The 13,346-nt window shown below is 40.5% G+C and overlaps 1 protein-coding gene across 4 annotated transcripts in view; it reads right to left on the bottom strand.

The window, feature by feature from the left end:
* Window positions 1-13,346, bottom strand: part of CNTN6 (contactin 6) — a 131,339-nt gene that overhangs the window by 73,738 nt on the left and 44,255 nt on the right. For 3 of the 4 annotated variants that reach the window (XM_077184629.1, XM_077184627.1, XM_054639940.2), the window contains 2 exons: window positions 11,169-11,295; window positions 5,806-5,981 (listed from right to left, as the gene is read on the bottom strand). In XM_077184629.1, coding sequence (XP_077040744.1) covers window positions 5,806-5,981; window positions 11,169-11,295 — 303 coding nt within the window. The remainder of the gene's footprint in view (window positions 1-5,805; window positions 5,982-11,168; window positions 11,296-13,346) is intronic. The other variant, XM_077184628.1, reaches the window with a different exon arrangement.

Raw genomic sequence — 13,346 nt, 5'->3', positions numbered from 1 at the left:
GCATGTGCAGGGTGGAGAGTGGTGCTAGAATGGGGATAGAGATTGAGAGAGTTGGGATTGCTCAGCCTGGAGAAGCCAAGTTCTGGGATGACCTCATGGTGGCCTTCCAGTGCCTGAAGAGAGCTCCAAGAGAGATGGAGAGAGATTTTGGGAAGGTCCCTGGAAGGACAAGACAAGGGGGAATAAGTTCCAAACTGCCAGAGGGCAGGGTTAGGTGAGATATTGGGAAGAAATTCCTCCCTGTGAGGGTGCTGAGGCCCTGCCACAGGGTGCCCAGAGAAGCTGGGGCTGACCCATCTCTGGAAGTGTCCAAGGCCAGGCTGGATGGGGCTTGGAGCAATCTGGGGTAGTGGAAGGCGGCAGAGGGTGGAACTGGATGAGCTTTAATGTCCCTTCCAACCAGGCCATTCCATGATTTTCTGTAGATAGAGACAATTACCTGACATGCCCCTAAAGGAGAAAAGGGAATTTAGAAAGCCAAGTCAAACTTTTGGGGATGTATTTTTGATTATGAACTTTTCCTGGCACTGGCAAGCTGAGCTCTTCCTGCTCCTCAGTTATCAGCTGGTCATCCCTGAGTGCCTGTTGAGTGCTGAACTGAGCAGTTTATGCCTCCTTTTGAAAAAGAAAGGCACTGCCAGAGTTCATTCCTGCAATCATCTGCCAGGGAGCCTGATCAGCATTCCAGCCCTCGTGTGCTGTGATGAATTAACAATCAGCTTAAAGACCCAGAGAGCTTTACTCCAGGTGGTAGTTACAACAGCTAGCACACCTTTTAATCAAATACAATTGTTACAGAGGGATTTCTGGACACACACAGCACCACAACACAACCCAGCCAGAAGTGTAGGTGCCATTTAGCCTTAAATTCATGCATGTCCAGACTTTGCAAATTCAGCCTATCTGATCCAAGCCTATTGATTTTTCCATTTTCTGTTTTAAAGCATACACTGCCCGTGAAAAGGGTTATGACATCCTGAGGCTGCTGGATTGCTTTGTGATGTTTCTGTAATTTGTGTGCACTCAGAGGTAAATAACACGATGAAGTAATCAGATGAAAAGTGGGCTTTTATGCTGCCTGAGCATCTCCCAGCCAGCCCCTCCAACAGGGCTCTGCTAAAGCTCAGCCTGTCACCATCCAGCAAACACTAAATAGGTTTGATTGGGTTTAATAAATTCCTCCCTGAAATGGTTAAATGCTAATGATGTGCCGTTATTTTTGTGTTTCAGAATGGCAAAAACTCAGTCCAAGAGGAATTATTGCCTCTAATTTGTTATTTCAGCAAAACTGTGTCTTCTGTCTCTGACAAAAAGCACATGGAAGCTCTTGGGAGCTGCAGATTTCATTCCAAGTGCTCCAGCACTGTCACTCTCAGCCACACTGCTGTGAGCACATCATCACTGGCCAAGAGCAGGGAGGGTGGCAGTGTCAGGAAAATGCTGTTGAGAATAAGCACCAAGCAAAGCCTTTCAGCACCACTTTGAAAACCAGGAGAATTTGGTTGGAGCCCAAAAACTCCAAGGAGAAATCCTCCCTGGGTCTGTAGCATTGTGGGGAAACTTAAAATGCAGGGTCTAATGGCTCCAATGTGTGCCCTTCTGTGAGGTTCAGGGCAAAGTGACCAATTCTAGGCATGAAATTAGATTCTTGTCCTTGTTTCTCAGAATTTCAGATCTGAGAAATCTGCAATCATCATGACTTTTATCATCAAGGGTAGAATAATTTGACTGAGAATCTAATTTAAGATCAGTATTAAGTGAAAGCAACAAGATGCTTTCAATTAATACTGAATTTTCTGGGTTTATGCCCTGAATAATTATGAATTAGGTTTGCATTTGATTCCTTTTCATTGTGGAGTCCTTTTTTATTCTGGTTTGTTTAATTGAACTTCTTAATTCTCCTGCATATCCCTTAATGCCTCTGCTATAGATGTGTTTGAGAACTAAAAGAACAAGTAACAGGCCTGGACAGGCTGTTTCATGCAGCCTGTTACAGGGATTTCCCTCAAGACCAGTTGTTTGCACACAGTTATTTTTGCTTAAAACTGAGGAAATAATTAAAGCAAATCCCCTGTGTGCCTTGGGAGAAAGTTCTGGTTGAAGCCATACTGAAGCAGTTTTTCCCAACAGGTTTGTCTTTTTTTTTAAGGTGTGAAATGCCTTCAACAAAAATGCCTTAGGAAAAATTTCACCACTGAATGAGTGGCCAAGCTCTGGAACTGGCTGCTCACGGAAGTGATGGCATCCCCATCCTTGAAAGTGTTCCAAAAATGAGTAGATGTGAGATTTTGTGATGTAGTTTATGAGCAGGGGGAGATCGGGCAAAGGCTGGACTTGATTATCTCAAAGGTCTTTTCCAACCCTGTTAATTCTGTGATTCAAGATGAAAAAGGCCTCCAGCCTCTGACCTAACACCTCCTTACGAGCTGCACCATGGCACTGAGTGCCTCATCCAACCTTTTTGAACCCCTCTAGGGACAGTGACTCCACCACCCCCCTGGGCAGCCCATTCCAATGCCCAGGCACTCATTCTGTGAAGAACTTTTTCCCAATGTCTAGCCTAAATTTCCCTTGGTGCAGCTTAAAACTTTGTCCTCTACTGATTCTGTGTTGTCATCTTATCACAGGGGTTCCATACTGTTATCTCCTTATCACAAAATCCCATAACTTCTTGGTGTGTCTCATGGGCATCTCCTCAGAGTACTGACTCTTTCTTCTTCACAAAACACCCAACTGACTCCAGTTCTCTTCTCAATACCACCCCACTCTTTTATAGCATCTTCTTCTCATTGCTTACAGCTATGGCCTATTAAAGTCAGGCCTGTTCCTAATCTTTGATAATTGGCCCAGCTGCAACTCCTCAGGGGTGAGATTACTTTCTACACTAGCTTTATTTTCTTATATTCTATCCCACTACAATTCTGAGCTGTGGAAAAGCTGAAGGCAAAGCTCTCATGCCCTCATCTCTTCAAGCTGAGTCGGGCCTAGCTCCGAGATGAACCTTCCCAAACATTTCACTTCATTTTAGAATGAGCTGAATAGTTCCAGGTGACCTGTGCTGGGTGTCACCACTGAGCTGGCAGGGGAGAAGCCCTGTGGGTGGCAGAACATGACCCCAGCCTGGACAAGGACAAGGACCAGGCCTCTGCTCCTGTGCTTGGCGCTGGCTGCACGAGCCAAGGCCCGATACCAAAGCTTTACAAACTTCCACCCCAACAACTGCAAGAACACACGTGGGCTGCTCCAAATGTGCTGCTGGCAGGGAGCAGGAGATGTGCAGGATTTATAGGGAGCTTTGGAGTTTGTTTATGACAAAACAAGCCTCGTGCAGGAAGCGGGGATGCCAAGGGCCTGCCATCCTAATGCATTTATGTGCTCCCTCTCCCTGCCACTGCCTCTCATTTTCAGCTTGTAGCTTTAATAATCTATGCCACTGCCTTCTGTACAAAATTCCTCCTGCAGCTTTCCTTTGACAGCTCTGGTTTTAATAGAGGATAAGCACCAAACTCCAGCTGAATCTGAAGACATATTTCTAATCTCGTCCCGCATTTATTTTGCTTCTCGAAGAACTTCCTATCTTGAACACAGGAAAAAAGTATTTTTTATATATTAAGTTGACATGTTGAATGGGTTTCTGGAGGTATCATTAATTCAAGCTCCAACTCAGAGTTAGTTACCTTGTAGTAAAGAGACAAATACATGTAAACCCTGGTACTTGGATAATAGGTTTGATTCAATTCTTTATCAGAGACATTGTAATAATATGCCAGGCATTCCAATCCAGGGAATGGACTGGAATCCCTCCATTTTGTGAAGTGTTGAATGAAAGTGTCATCACAGCAACGTGCCTGCCTGCCTGGATTTTAAGATATAGCCTGAAGTATTGGTTGAAACAAAGAATTAAATTGGATGGCAACATGAAAATAAGAAACAAGGAAATGTTGACTGTGAAATAAGAGTTTCAAGGTAATTTGTTCCACTATTCCCATCAGGTCATTATGACGTTTTCCATGTACTGTGGGTTTTTTTCCTATTGTAAGACAACTTAAAACTCCCAGTTCTGCAGTGAGGCTGCTAAATTGAACCATTTTCCTGTAAATTTGTGCTTGTCAGTGTAAATAACAGCCTTTGATTTGTCTGTCCTCTCTCTTCTCCATGGGGAAGGTGGTAAATATCTGTCACCACTACTGGAAAAGTGGTGTAGTGCTTGATTATGGGATAAATTTAGGATTCTGTGGTGCTGTTAGAGCTGGAGGACTGGAGCAGGCTGAGGGCTGGGGGCAAACCAGACCCAGCTCTGGGATCTGCTCCCTGCAGGAACTTTGGAAAGTGTTTGGGTGGGGACATAAAGCTTAAATAAAGGAACTGCTTGATATAAAATGCTGAAAAATCACCAGAATCTTCTTTCTTTCACAGATATTCCTGTTTTTCCTTTCTCCCCCCTGCTTTTTTTTCAATTTTATTTTTTTTACAGCTTGTTTGTGCCTTCATTTAAGGATGTTACCTTTCCTTAGATCTTGTCCTAGCTCCCTGCCTGGCCTGCCTTGGTTCCTTGGGGATTACAGACTCCATGGACAATTTTGAGGTGGCTGTCTATTCTTGCTCCTTTCTAAAATAGAATTTGTTCCGTCACTAACCAACTTTCACCTCCAAATCTCAAAAACAATTCCAACACAGGAAGTCTGGCTTAAAAAAATGTTTCAGCAGAAAAAGTGGTAAAATAATGAATCAATTTTTTTTTTTTTTTTTTACATTTGACCAGCCCTTGGGAATCAAAGCTGTTTGAGAAATTCAGGGTAAAACATTATTAAATGAGGTACCAGTGATATGCCTTTTGATCAGCTCTGCTGAAAGACACTCTGTGAACCAGCCTGACCTCTGATGTCTCCTTTGTGTAACCCCTGTGACACGAGGTTTGCTATGAGAAATGGAACAAGATTAATAATTAATCCATTTGCTGGTGTCTGAAATAGTGACACAAGGTTGGCTTTAGTCACATGTTTTATTAATGAGCTTTGAAAACAATTGCTTTCTCCCAGCAACAGACTGCTCTGAGCTTTAGGACTGAAAAAAAAAGAAGGGCTGGAGGGAATATCTGGAGTTTTTTGGCTGTCGCTGTTGTTTCCCCCCCTCCCCAGGGCATTCACAGAACTCGGTCACCGCATCCAAACCTTGTGAAAAAGGTTGTGAAGTTGTGAAGGAGTGAAACGGGGGAGCAAAGATGAAATAAACTTTAAATCATCTCAAGACAGACAATGTGCTCGACCTGAGGGAGCTGAAATATGAAATATTTCAGAGAGCAGCTCACACTTTTACACGTTGTGTAAGGAAAAGGAGTGTTTCTTTGGTAATGTAAAAAAAAATAAAAAAAAATCAGTGTGCCAATTAGGGGAACAATGTTTTTGTGTCTCAATTAGGCCTCATTAGCTACAGAAAACTCAAAGCTCAACTTTTTGCAACAATTCCCCCCCCCAGCTGTAGCTACCTGTGGGATAACAACAAAACCATTGTCCTAAAAAGTGAGAACACCTTTATTAAGTGAAGATAATTGTGCTCATCTTCCTTGACCTTTCAATTTCCTGAATTTTATTCTGGCTCCCGAGGGCAGCAGCCATCAGATGTCTGCTTTTGTTATTAATATTTACTAGGAACATTTTGGGTTTTTTTAGGAATAAGCAGTGCAGAAGAAAGTCAAACCTTTTGGACAGAATCCCCAATGATCCTTTAATTACCCAATAAATTACAGTCCATGTGCAGAATTAATAGGAAAATAATGCTCTAATAAATATGATCTTCCCAACTTACATGCAAATTGAAGCTTTGCCTTCCTGCTCAGAATTGTTCCAAATGAATTTGTGGCCAAACACTGGTATGTTCCAATATCCTGATTTTTATGTGGGTTATTGATTGCCAAGCTGCCTCCAACCAACCTGTAGTGATAACTCATGGTAAGATCAATATCTGTGCCATTTTGCTTCCACCTTTGAGGGGAAAAAAATCAAATTATGCTTATAATTTACCGAGCCTATTCATATTTATCTTAAATAGTGTGCTGTAGCATACCTGTAATGATAAAAATGTAGTTAAATATCACAAAATTAGACCATTTTTCACACATGACTGCTTCTTACATCAATCATAATGATAGCAATAATGGTATTCTTTGGAAAATCTTTACTTCAGTCACCAGTGTTCGCCCAAATGTCCACAAAAAGTAATTATAACTTATTCAAACAAAGTTATCCATTCAGTCCAGAGGGGGGTTTATACCTTGTCTACAACTACATTCTTTTTTATAATATGAATGTGCCTTACAGTCCTTGCAAATGATCAATCGTGAATTTGGCAACCAAAATGCTTTGGAGATGTAGATCAGGAAGGATTGCACTTGAGAGGGCAGAACAGGAGCTGAGAGGGAAGTTTTTATGCAGCAAGTCTGAGACTGATCATTTAATGATGAGAACGCTGCTATTTTAAATCTTCATTTGTCCCCATTAGTCCACTAAGCAGAAAATGGATTGTGTCTGCAACATTACCCAGCTGTTTACAGATGTCAAAATACAATTTCTCTTTCAAAGAAAATAAATATTACGTGCTTCAGGAAGGGAATTTTTGTGGCTTTGCCATTAGTCATGCTAGGGTTGAATTTTCCTTGCTCAGGTGGGGGCCAAAGGAAGGATAAAGGACTCAGCCACTGAGGCCTGCAAGTTTTGGGGTTGTTAATGCCACTTTTTAGGTGGTCAGCAATCCTAAAATGACCCAACCAGGTACTCTCTTCTCCTGATTTTCTATCAGAGCCATCCCCTCAGCCTTTAGCATTTGTGCTGGTCTCTGGGTGTGATTCCAAGCCCTCCATTGGGTGGAAGGTTCACACAGAAATTGCCAATGGCTCACTTTGGGTTCCTGGCAGTGCCCAAACCGAGGGCAATCATCTCTTTGTTAATTACCTGAGTGATCACAGGATACAAATTTTCTATTTCTGCTTATTTGCAGAGCTCCTGGCAGTGAGGGCAGTTTCTCCAGGTAACAAACTGAAGTGAACTCTCATTTATCCCTGGAAATCTGACCTGATACACAGCACAGGATTTTGTCATCCCCTCCCCGCCCTCTCTCAGGAGCTGGTTTTGTGCTGGGGGACTCCCACACTGAGCTCTGAAATGCAATTCTATGCTCCAAGAACAGGGAGTGCCCTGACCTCCAAGTGAGCACTCGTTGTTTCAAAAGGTAATGGCTGATTAAATATGAAATCAATGGAATTCTGTAGGCAAATTCTAATAATGTGAAATCATTTTTTTTGGGGTTGCTGTCTCCCCTTCCATGGATGCATCCCCACTGAAAAATTTGGGTGCAACTCTCAGGAATTCTTCCTACAAATTCCAGCTGATTTTTGGTGTTTCTGTAGCTCCCCTCAATTCCTTTTTGATATTTGCTTTAGTTGGTTTAGGTTTTGCTATTTTAGGGTATTACTGTTAGCATTTTCCCATATTTCAGGATTTACATATGCTCCAAGTTGTCTAAAGCTTTCCATTTTCTAATCTAAGATATTCTGGTATTTAATTTGCCAGTTCTCTTTAATTTCAGAATCAATCACTGAAATAACTGCTGTCATCATTGCACGGCTCCCAATTAAGATCTATAATTGTTTTTCCAAACAAATGTGAAGACGTTGGCTTAGCTGCTGCAAATGAATTCTTCACAGTATCCCCATAATCATTCTAATCACCATGGTACAATGATTATTAAACTTTGCATATAGATCAGGGGTTCAGCTCCTGGTGTGGCTTTTTCCCTAATTAATATGTTTACATCACTGAAGGAAGCGAATTAATGAATTCATGTGGTAGACAATGATTTAATGACTTTGTGTGTTCTGCAGTGTATTAATACACAGAAATCTGGATAATTATTTTAGGGAATTTTTAACATAAGCCCCTTAAGGCAGAGATCATCAATGTATTTTTTGTGGGTTTTTTTCATGCAACCATTGGAAAATATTTTTCCTCAGTTATGGGAAATACATTCAGGATTGTTTTTCTTTCACCAATTGTTTCAGAACCTAAACTTTAAAAAATTTCCTATGTTCTGATGCTGAATTGATCAGCTCCCTAGGAGCCCAAGGACTGTGAGTGGGGATATGCTCACATGATTTAATAAATTCTCTTTTCAGCATGCTGCTATAATAAAAATATCAACATTTTTATGACTTCATTGTGTTCTATATTTCTTAGATTATTTGCATTCAAATGGAAATGTCCTGCCAAGCCACCTGAGGCTTTGTTGTAATTGGGAAAAGGATTTGCAAAACCCCCCCTTCATGTACAGCACTTCCAGTCAGGAAGAAAATGAGAAGTGTAAAAACTCTTGCCTGTGAACAAGGCAGCAGAGGGTGAAGGAGTTTTAATCCCACCCCAGTTTTGAGGCAGAATCTGCACAGAGCCAAGGAAGAACATTCCAGGGAAAAGGACACAAGAGCAGAGCTGCAATTTCTGTGCCCAGGGTGGATTTTTGGGATTACTGGGAATGGTTCTCCAGCTTGATGCAGTGATTATGAACATATTTGATGTCGTTTGCAAGCCTTGTAGACTTTGTGCTCTGTTCCCTCCCTTTCATTTGTGTGCTCCAGTTTTATCCTTGTGCTGCTTGGATTTGGATTGGATTTGAATCTCTTTATCTCCTTTTACTGCAGCATTCTGTGTTGGGCTGAAATATTAAAATGCTCTTCTAACCAATGCTGCTTATGCTGCCCTTGGATTTATTTATTTATTGGTTCCATTGAGTCCTCCCTGAGAAGATTATGGAGGGGAAAACACCCTCAATTTCCAACTTGTATGAAAATGCAGGACTGTGGGATTGCTCTTGATATTGAATGGAAGTGCAGGAAAAATCAAACAAAAAAATCAAACAAAAAATTCTGCTGGAAATGCTGCAGGGTGTTCATGGATAGGCTGGAAGTTAAAAAAAATTATGTACAATTCATTGAGTTGGTGATGAACCCTCTGGTGACTATAACCAAAAAAGCTTAAGTGCAAAAAAATGATAAATCTAATTTAAAAATTTGTGTTTATTTACCACCAACATCACACCAGGAAACACCTGGAATAATGTACCTGATATTATAGACAGTTTTGACTTTATAAAAAAGGCATAAGAGATAAAATTGTACTTAGCAGAACATTTATATAGATTTCTTAATGGTTTCAGAGATGCTTCCATCCATATTTTTGTTTGCAGTGTAATCTGTGTTCCCTGTTACTTCCAAAGGGAAAACTGTGTCTCATTTTTATTACTCAACCCTTCCACCTACATTTCTACACAATTCCTGCACTGTGCTTCTCAGACGCACAATATTTTGAGGAGGAGTTGCAAAAAATTCTCACTATTTTTGACAAGTCTATAAGACTAAAAGAGTACCTAGTAAAATCAAACTTTTAGGAAATGCTAAGCATTTTTTTATATTTCAAGAAAAGGCATTTATCAGCATATTTCTTGATGTAAAAACTGCTAAATAGCAAATTAACTGGAATCTAACTTTCTTCCTGTCGGGGTGGTTCTGTATTTCTGAATCAAAGAGAAACCTCCAGCAGTCCTTGCTGTTCTTTGCCATCACTCAGCAGAGGAGATGATTAAAATTTCATACTGGGCTTGATTTATCTAAAATTGTTGGAACTTTAAATATATGGGCTCAATCCTTATCTGACAAAGGCAGCACTCGCTGTGGTGAAATCAAAGACAAGTGAAAAGCTCCCTGTTCCCTCCAAATCACGGTGTAATTGCAGCAGTGATTGTCTGATAACTTTTAATTGACCTCGGGGCTCCAGGATCCATCCTCAGGTGTTGATCTCAGATCCCTGGAGCCGCTGAGGCTTTGCAAAAAAAAAAAAAAAAAAAAAAGGGAATGGTGATAAAAAACTCAAGGAATTTAATTAATGGGTGGGTAGAAAAAATTAAAGGTAAAATATGGATATCGAATATGGGATGGGGGAGACTTCCCAGCTCTCCTGCCTGGTGGGAGCTGCTGTCTCTGCTCTTGGTGGGTGTGAGGAACCCAAGGGGGGATACAAGAGTCCAGCAATTCTCTAGGGAGCTGCTTAAATGTGAAACAGAAGGGTGGATGATCTGGAAAGGCTTGAAATTCATGGCCTGAACCAGCTGATGTTCATACTGAGAACAGGGAGAACAAATAGGCTGGGAGATACATGAGGGTTTCTACTCAGAGGAGGAGACGTAAAAAGCAAATTGAGGGTTCCTTTCATAAAGGAAATTGAGGGTTCCTTTCATAAAGGAAATTGAGGGTTCCTTTCATAAAGAAAATTAAATATATTAAAGGTTCCTTTCCTAACACAGTGTCTGGGGACAAATCAAGCCAAGAAGTCCAAAAGCCAAGCTGATAACCAGTGGTGGCCCTTTCCAGGGAAGGCTGTGGTGGGAGCAGTTAAAATCTCTTCAATAAATATTCTCTAAGCATTTGATAGCACCTTATTTTCTTTCATGCCTTGCATGAATGATTTATTCTTTATATATAATTTTCCTTCAACTCAACCATTACTTTCCCCATTATTTTCTGAAGAAAGCACAATGTCTTTTTTTTTTTTTCCCCTAGATTCTCAGCTTTTCCTCTTATCCAACTTGGATTTCCAAATCCTCGGGGCAACAAGTTATATTGTAAGAAATGAATCCATAGTTACCAAATAAACAAAAAATCCTCTGTACCAAGGTTTTATTAAGTGATTCTTGTATAGGTATTGGAACTGTTTCTCTAAACAAACACCATGAATATGAACATGAAATGCTGGAATTAGAAAAGGGAAAGATGTTGCTCTTCTGCTTTCCAAGCATTTATTAATGTATGGAAAGTTTTATCGAGTACAGATGCTCAGTGTTTCCATTCTCCCATTTTTCACAGCTGTTCTGTGGATTCAGAATTAATTCTGTATATTTTTAAATACGTTGGGGATGATTTTCAATTATTTTGTTTTCCTGTGTTAATTATCTTTACAGCAAAGCAGCAAAAATATTTTTCCCTCATTCCTCAAAATTTACTCTAAACTTTGTATATTCTTGCTGTGAGCGCTCAACAGATTTTGGGGCATTTATTTCTGGTAGTGCAGTGACTAAAACACAATCCAAAGAGTCACAGAGAGACAGTATTTCCCCAAGGTTGACTTCACCTGTAGTATGGCAGAGGATATCCTTTAGCTGTGCAGTTCAGGAGGATCTCTGGATTTGCTGAGCCCATGGAATAAGTGATATCATATGGCTCTTGGATAAAAATAGGCCCATGAAGGGTTTCTTCCCCTGTGAAAGAAAAACAATAATTTCAGATTAGGTGTCTTCAGCGTGTCCTTCCACATAAAATTGTCCTTTGGAGTCCTTTGCTTTCTGCTGCAAGGTGAGGTCTGCTGTTATATCCACCAGAGAATCCACCTGCAGACACTGGACTGTTAAGGAGGGAATATTTCAAGGCTGATTGATAATAAAATCGCAGAGCTCAGCTGCTGCTGATTTATTTTGCAGGTGACAGTGAAGCTTCTTTGCATGTTTCCCATGGAAGCTCCCATCCCAAATGTGCCCATCCACCTTCCCCTGGTGCTGTGCATCAGGAGTGGCAGCAGGAAGGGATGGAATTGTGGAATTGTGGTTCTGGTTTGGTGTTCCCTGCTCACAGCATAGTCTAAAGGAATCACTCACCCCCTTCTCCTCTAACCCTCCCCATCCCTTGAGATAATATTTTTGTATATTTTATGTATGATTTTTTTAAACTGGGTTTAGAGTTGTTGATGGGGTTTTTCTTTGCTTGTTTATTTGTGTTTTGGGGTTTTTTCCCCTCCTTTTTTTCAATCCTTTTAAAACAGGAGTAGCATTACATAATCAACTTTTATATCATATCTAAAATTAAATGATTGATTGCAAGGCAAAACAGAACTATTTGTTTATTTCACTGTGATCTTCCTTGCTCTGGGGAGCAGGGGAGAAGACAATTTGTTCAGCAAACCACGAGGGCAAGGCAGAGCAGCTCTCTGGGATGCTTAAATAATCTTTGTTCCTTGTCCTGCCACTCTTCTGGGCTTAGTGCCTTGACTAAAATTTGAAGACTTCTTTTTTCACTGTTGCTACAATTGACCCTTTGACTTGTCTTTTCTTTGGGAGGAATTTGCTTCCCTTCTGGGTTCATTTCCTCAGTCCTTCTCGTTACCTTCCCAGAAGAAACTGCCAGGGAGAAGTTTTTCTGAAGCCACAAAATGACCCAGGGATCATCATTCTGCATTTTAAATCCCTGTACCCAACAGGGCCAGTGGTGAACTACCTGATGTACATAAAAACCCCTACTTCACCTCATAAAAATGTAAATATTTTGGTAAACCTGGGATTAATTTCCCGTGTTTTTTACTAAATAGAATTTAGACTCATTTGTCATTTGCAGGCTATTGAATATCTTAATTTTACATCCCCTTCCCATGCCCTTAATGTGTAGAATAAGGACACAATATTTTACAGCTCCTTTCCAGTGGACATGCCACAGTCCCTGTCACAAAAATACTGCCAGGAATTTTAGTAAAGGCAGCTTCTTGCTGTTGTTTTGTTCTCTCTTTAATATCCTTTCCTCGCTGGCTGATCTGCAGCAGAGAATAACATCAAATTTGTGAGAAATGATGTGCACTCTCAGAGCCAATGGTGTCCTAGGAGTCCATCTCTTATTTATAGAAAAGGTCAGGCTGGTCATTTCTAATTTCCTGATGCATCCTTTTGTGTTTCCTATAGAGAATGGCCATATATTTCTTCTCCATCCTCCAGGTTCAATACAGTCACCACGATTTCTCCAGAGATACACATGACAAATGCATTTTTGTAGGGCTGTTTGCTTTTGTTAAGGTTTAAATAGTTCGGATTTTTTAAACAATCAATTGGAATATTAATATTTGCCTAAATGTATCGTTTCTATACATAAAAATCATGTGTGAATCCTCAGCACAGTGCTTGAAAGTAAATATAAACTCTTGTTATGGAATGTTTGATAAGAAATTAAAATTTATTTCTTTATGGTACCAAATCAGTTTGATCTCCTTAAAGACCATAATTATGCCAGCCTGAATTCAAAGCTAAAGCAGGAAAATGAATCATCATTCCTTCATTCATTACATGATATTGTCTTCAGCCAATCCAGGCATTAACAGAGTGCTAATGGAAGAGGGGGAACTCTGATTTTCCATAATTATGAAAGAAGCAGGGGGTGCCCCAGTGCTCCCCAGTCACTGGTGTATGGACAGTGGGTGGATATGTCACACCCTGATATTCCTGTCAAATTCAGTTCAAGAGGTCTTACTCAGCCATAATAAATATTTAGATAT

Source organism: Agelaius phoeniceus, chromosome 11, assembly GCF_051311805.1.
Source record: "Agelaius phoeniceus isolate bAgePho1 chromosome 11, bAgePho1.hap1, whole genome shotgun sequence".
NCBI lineage: Eukaryota > Metazoa > Chordata > Aves > Passeriformes > Icteridae > Agelaius > Agelaius phoeniceus.
The sequence above is the reverse complement of the archived record's forward strand: the minus strand, read 5'-3'. Positions and strand labels throughout refer to the sequence as shown.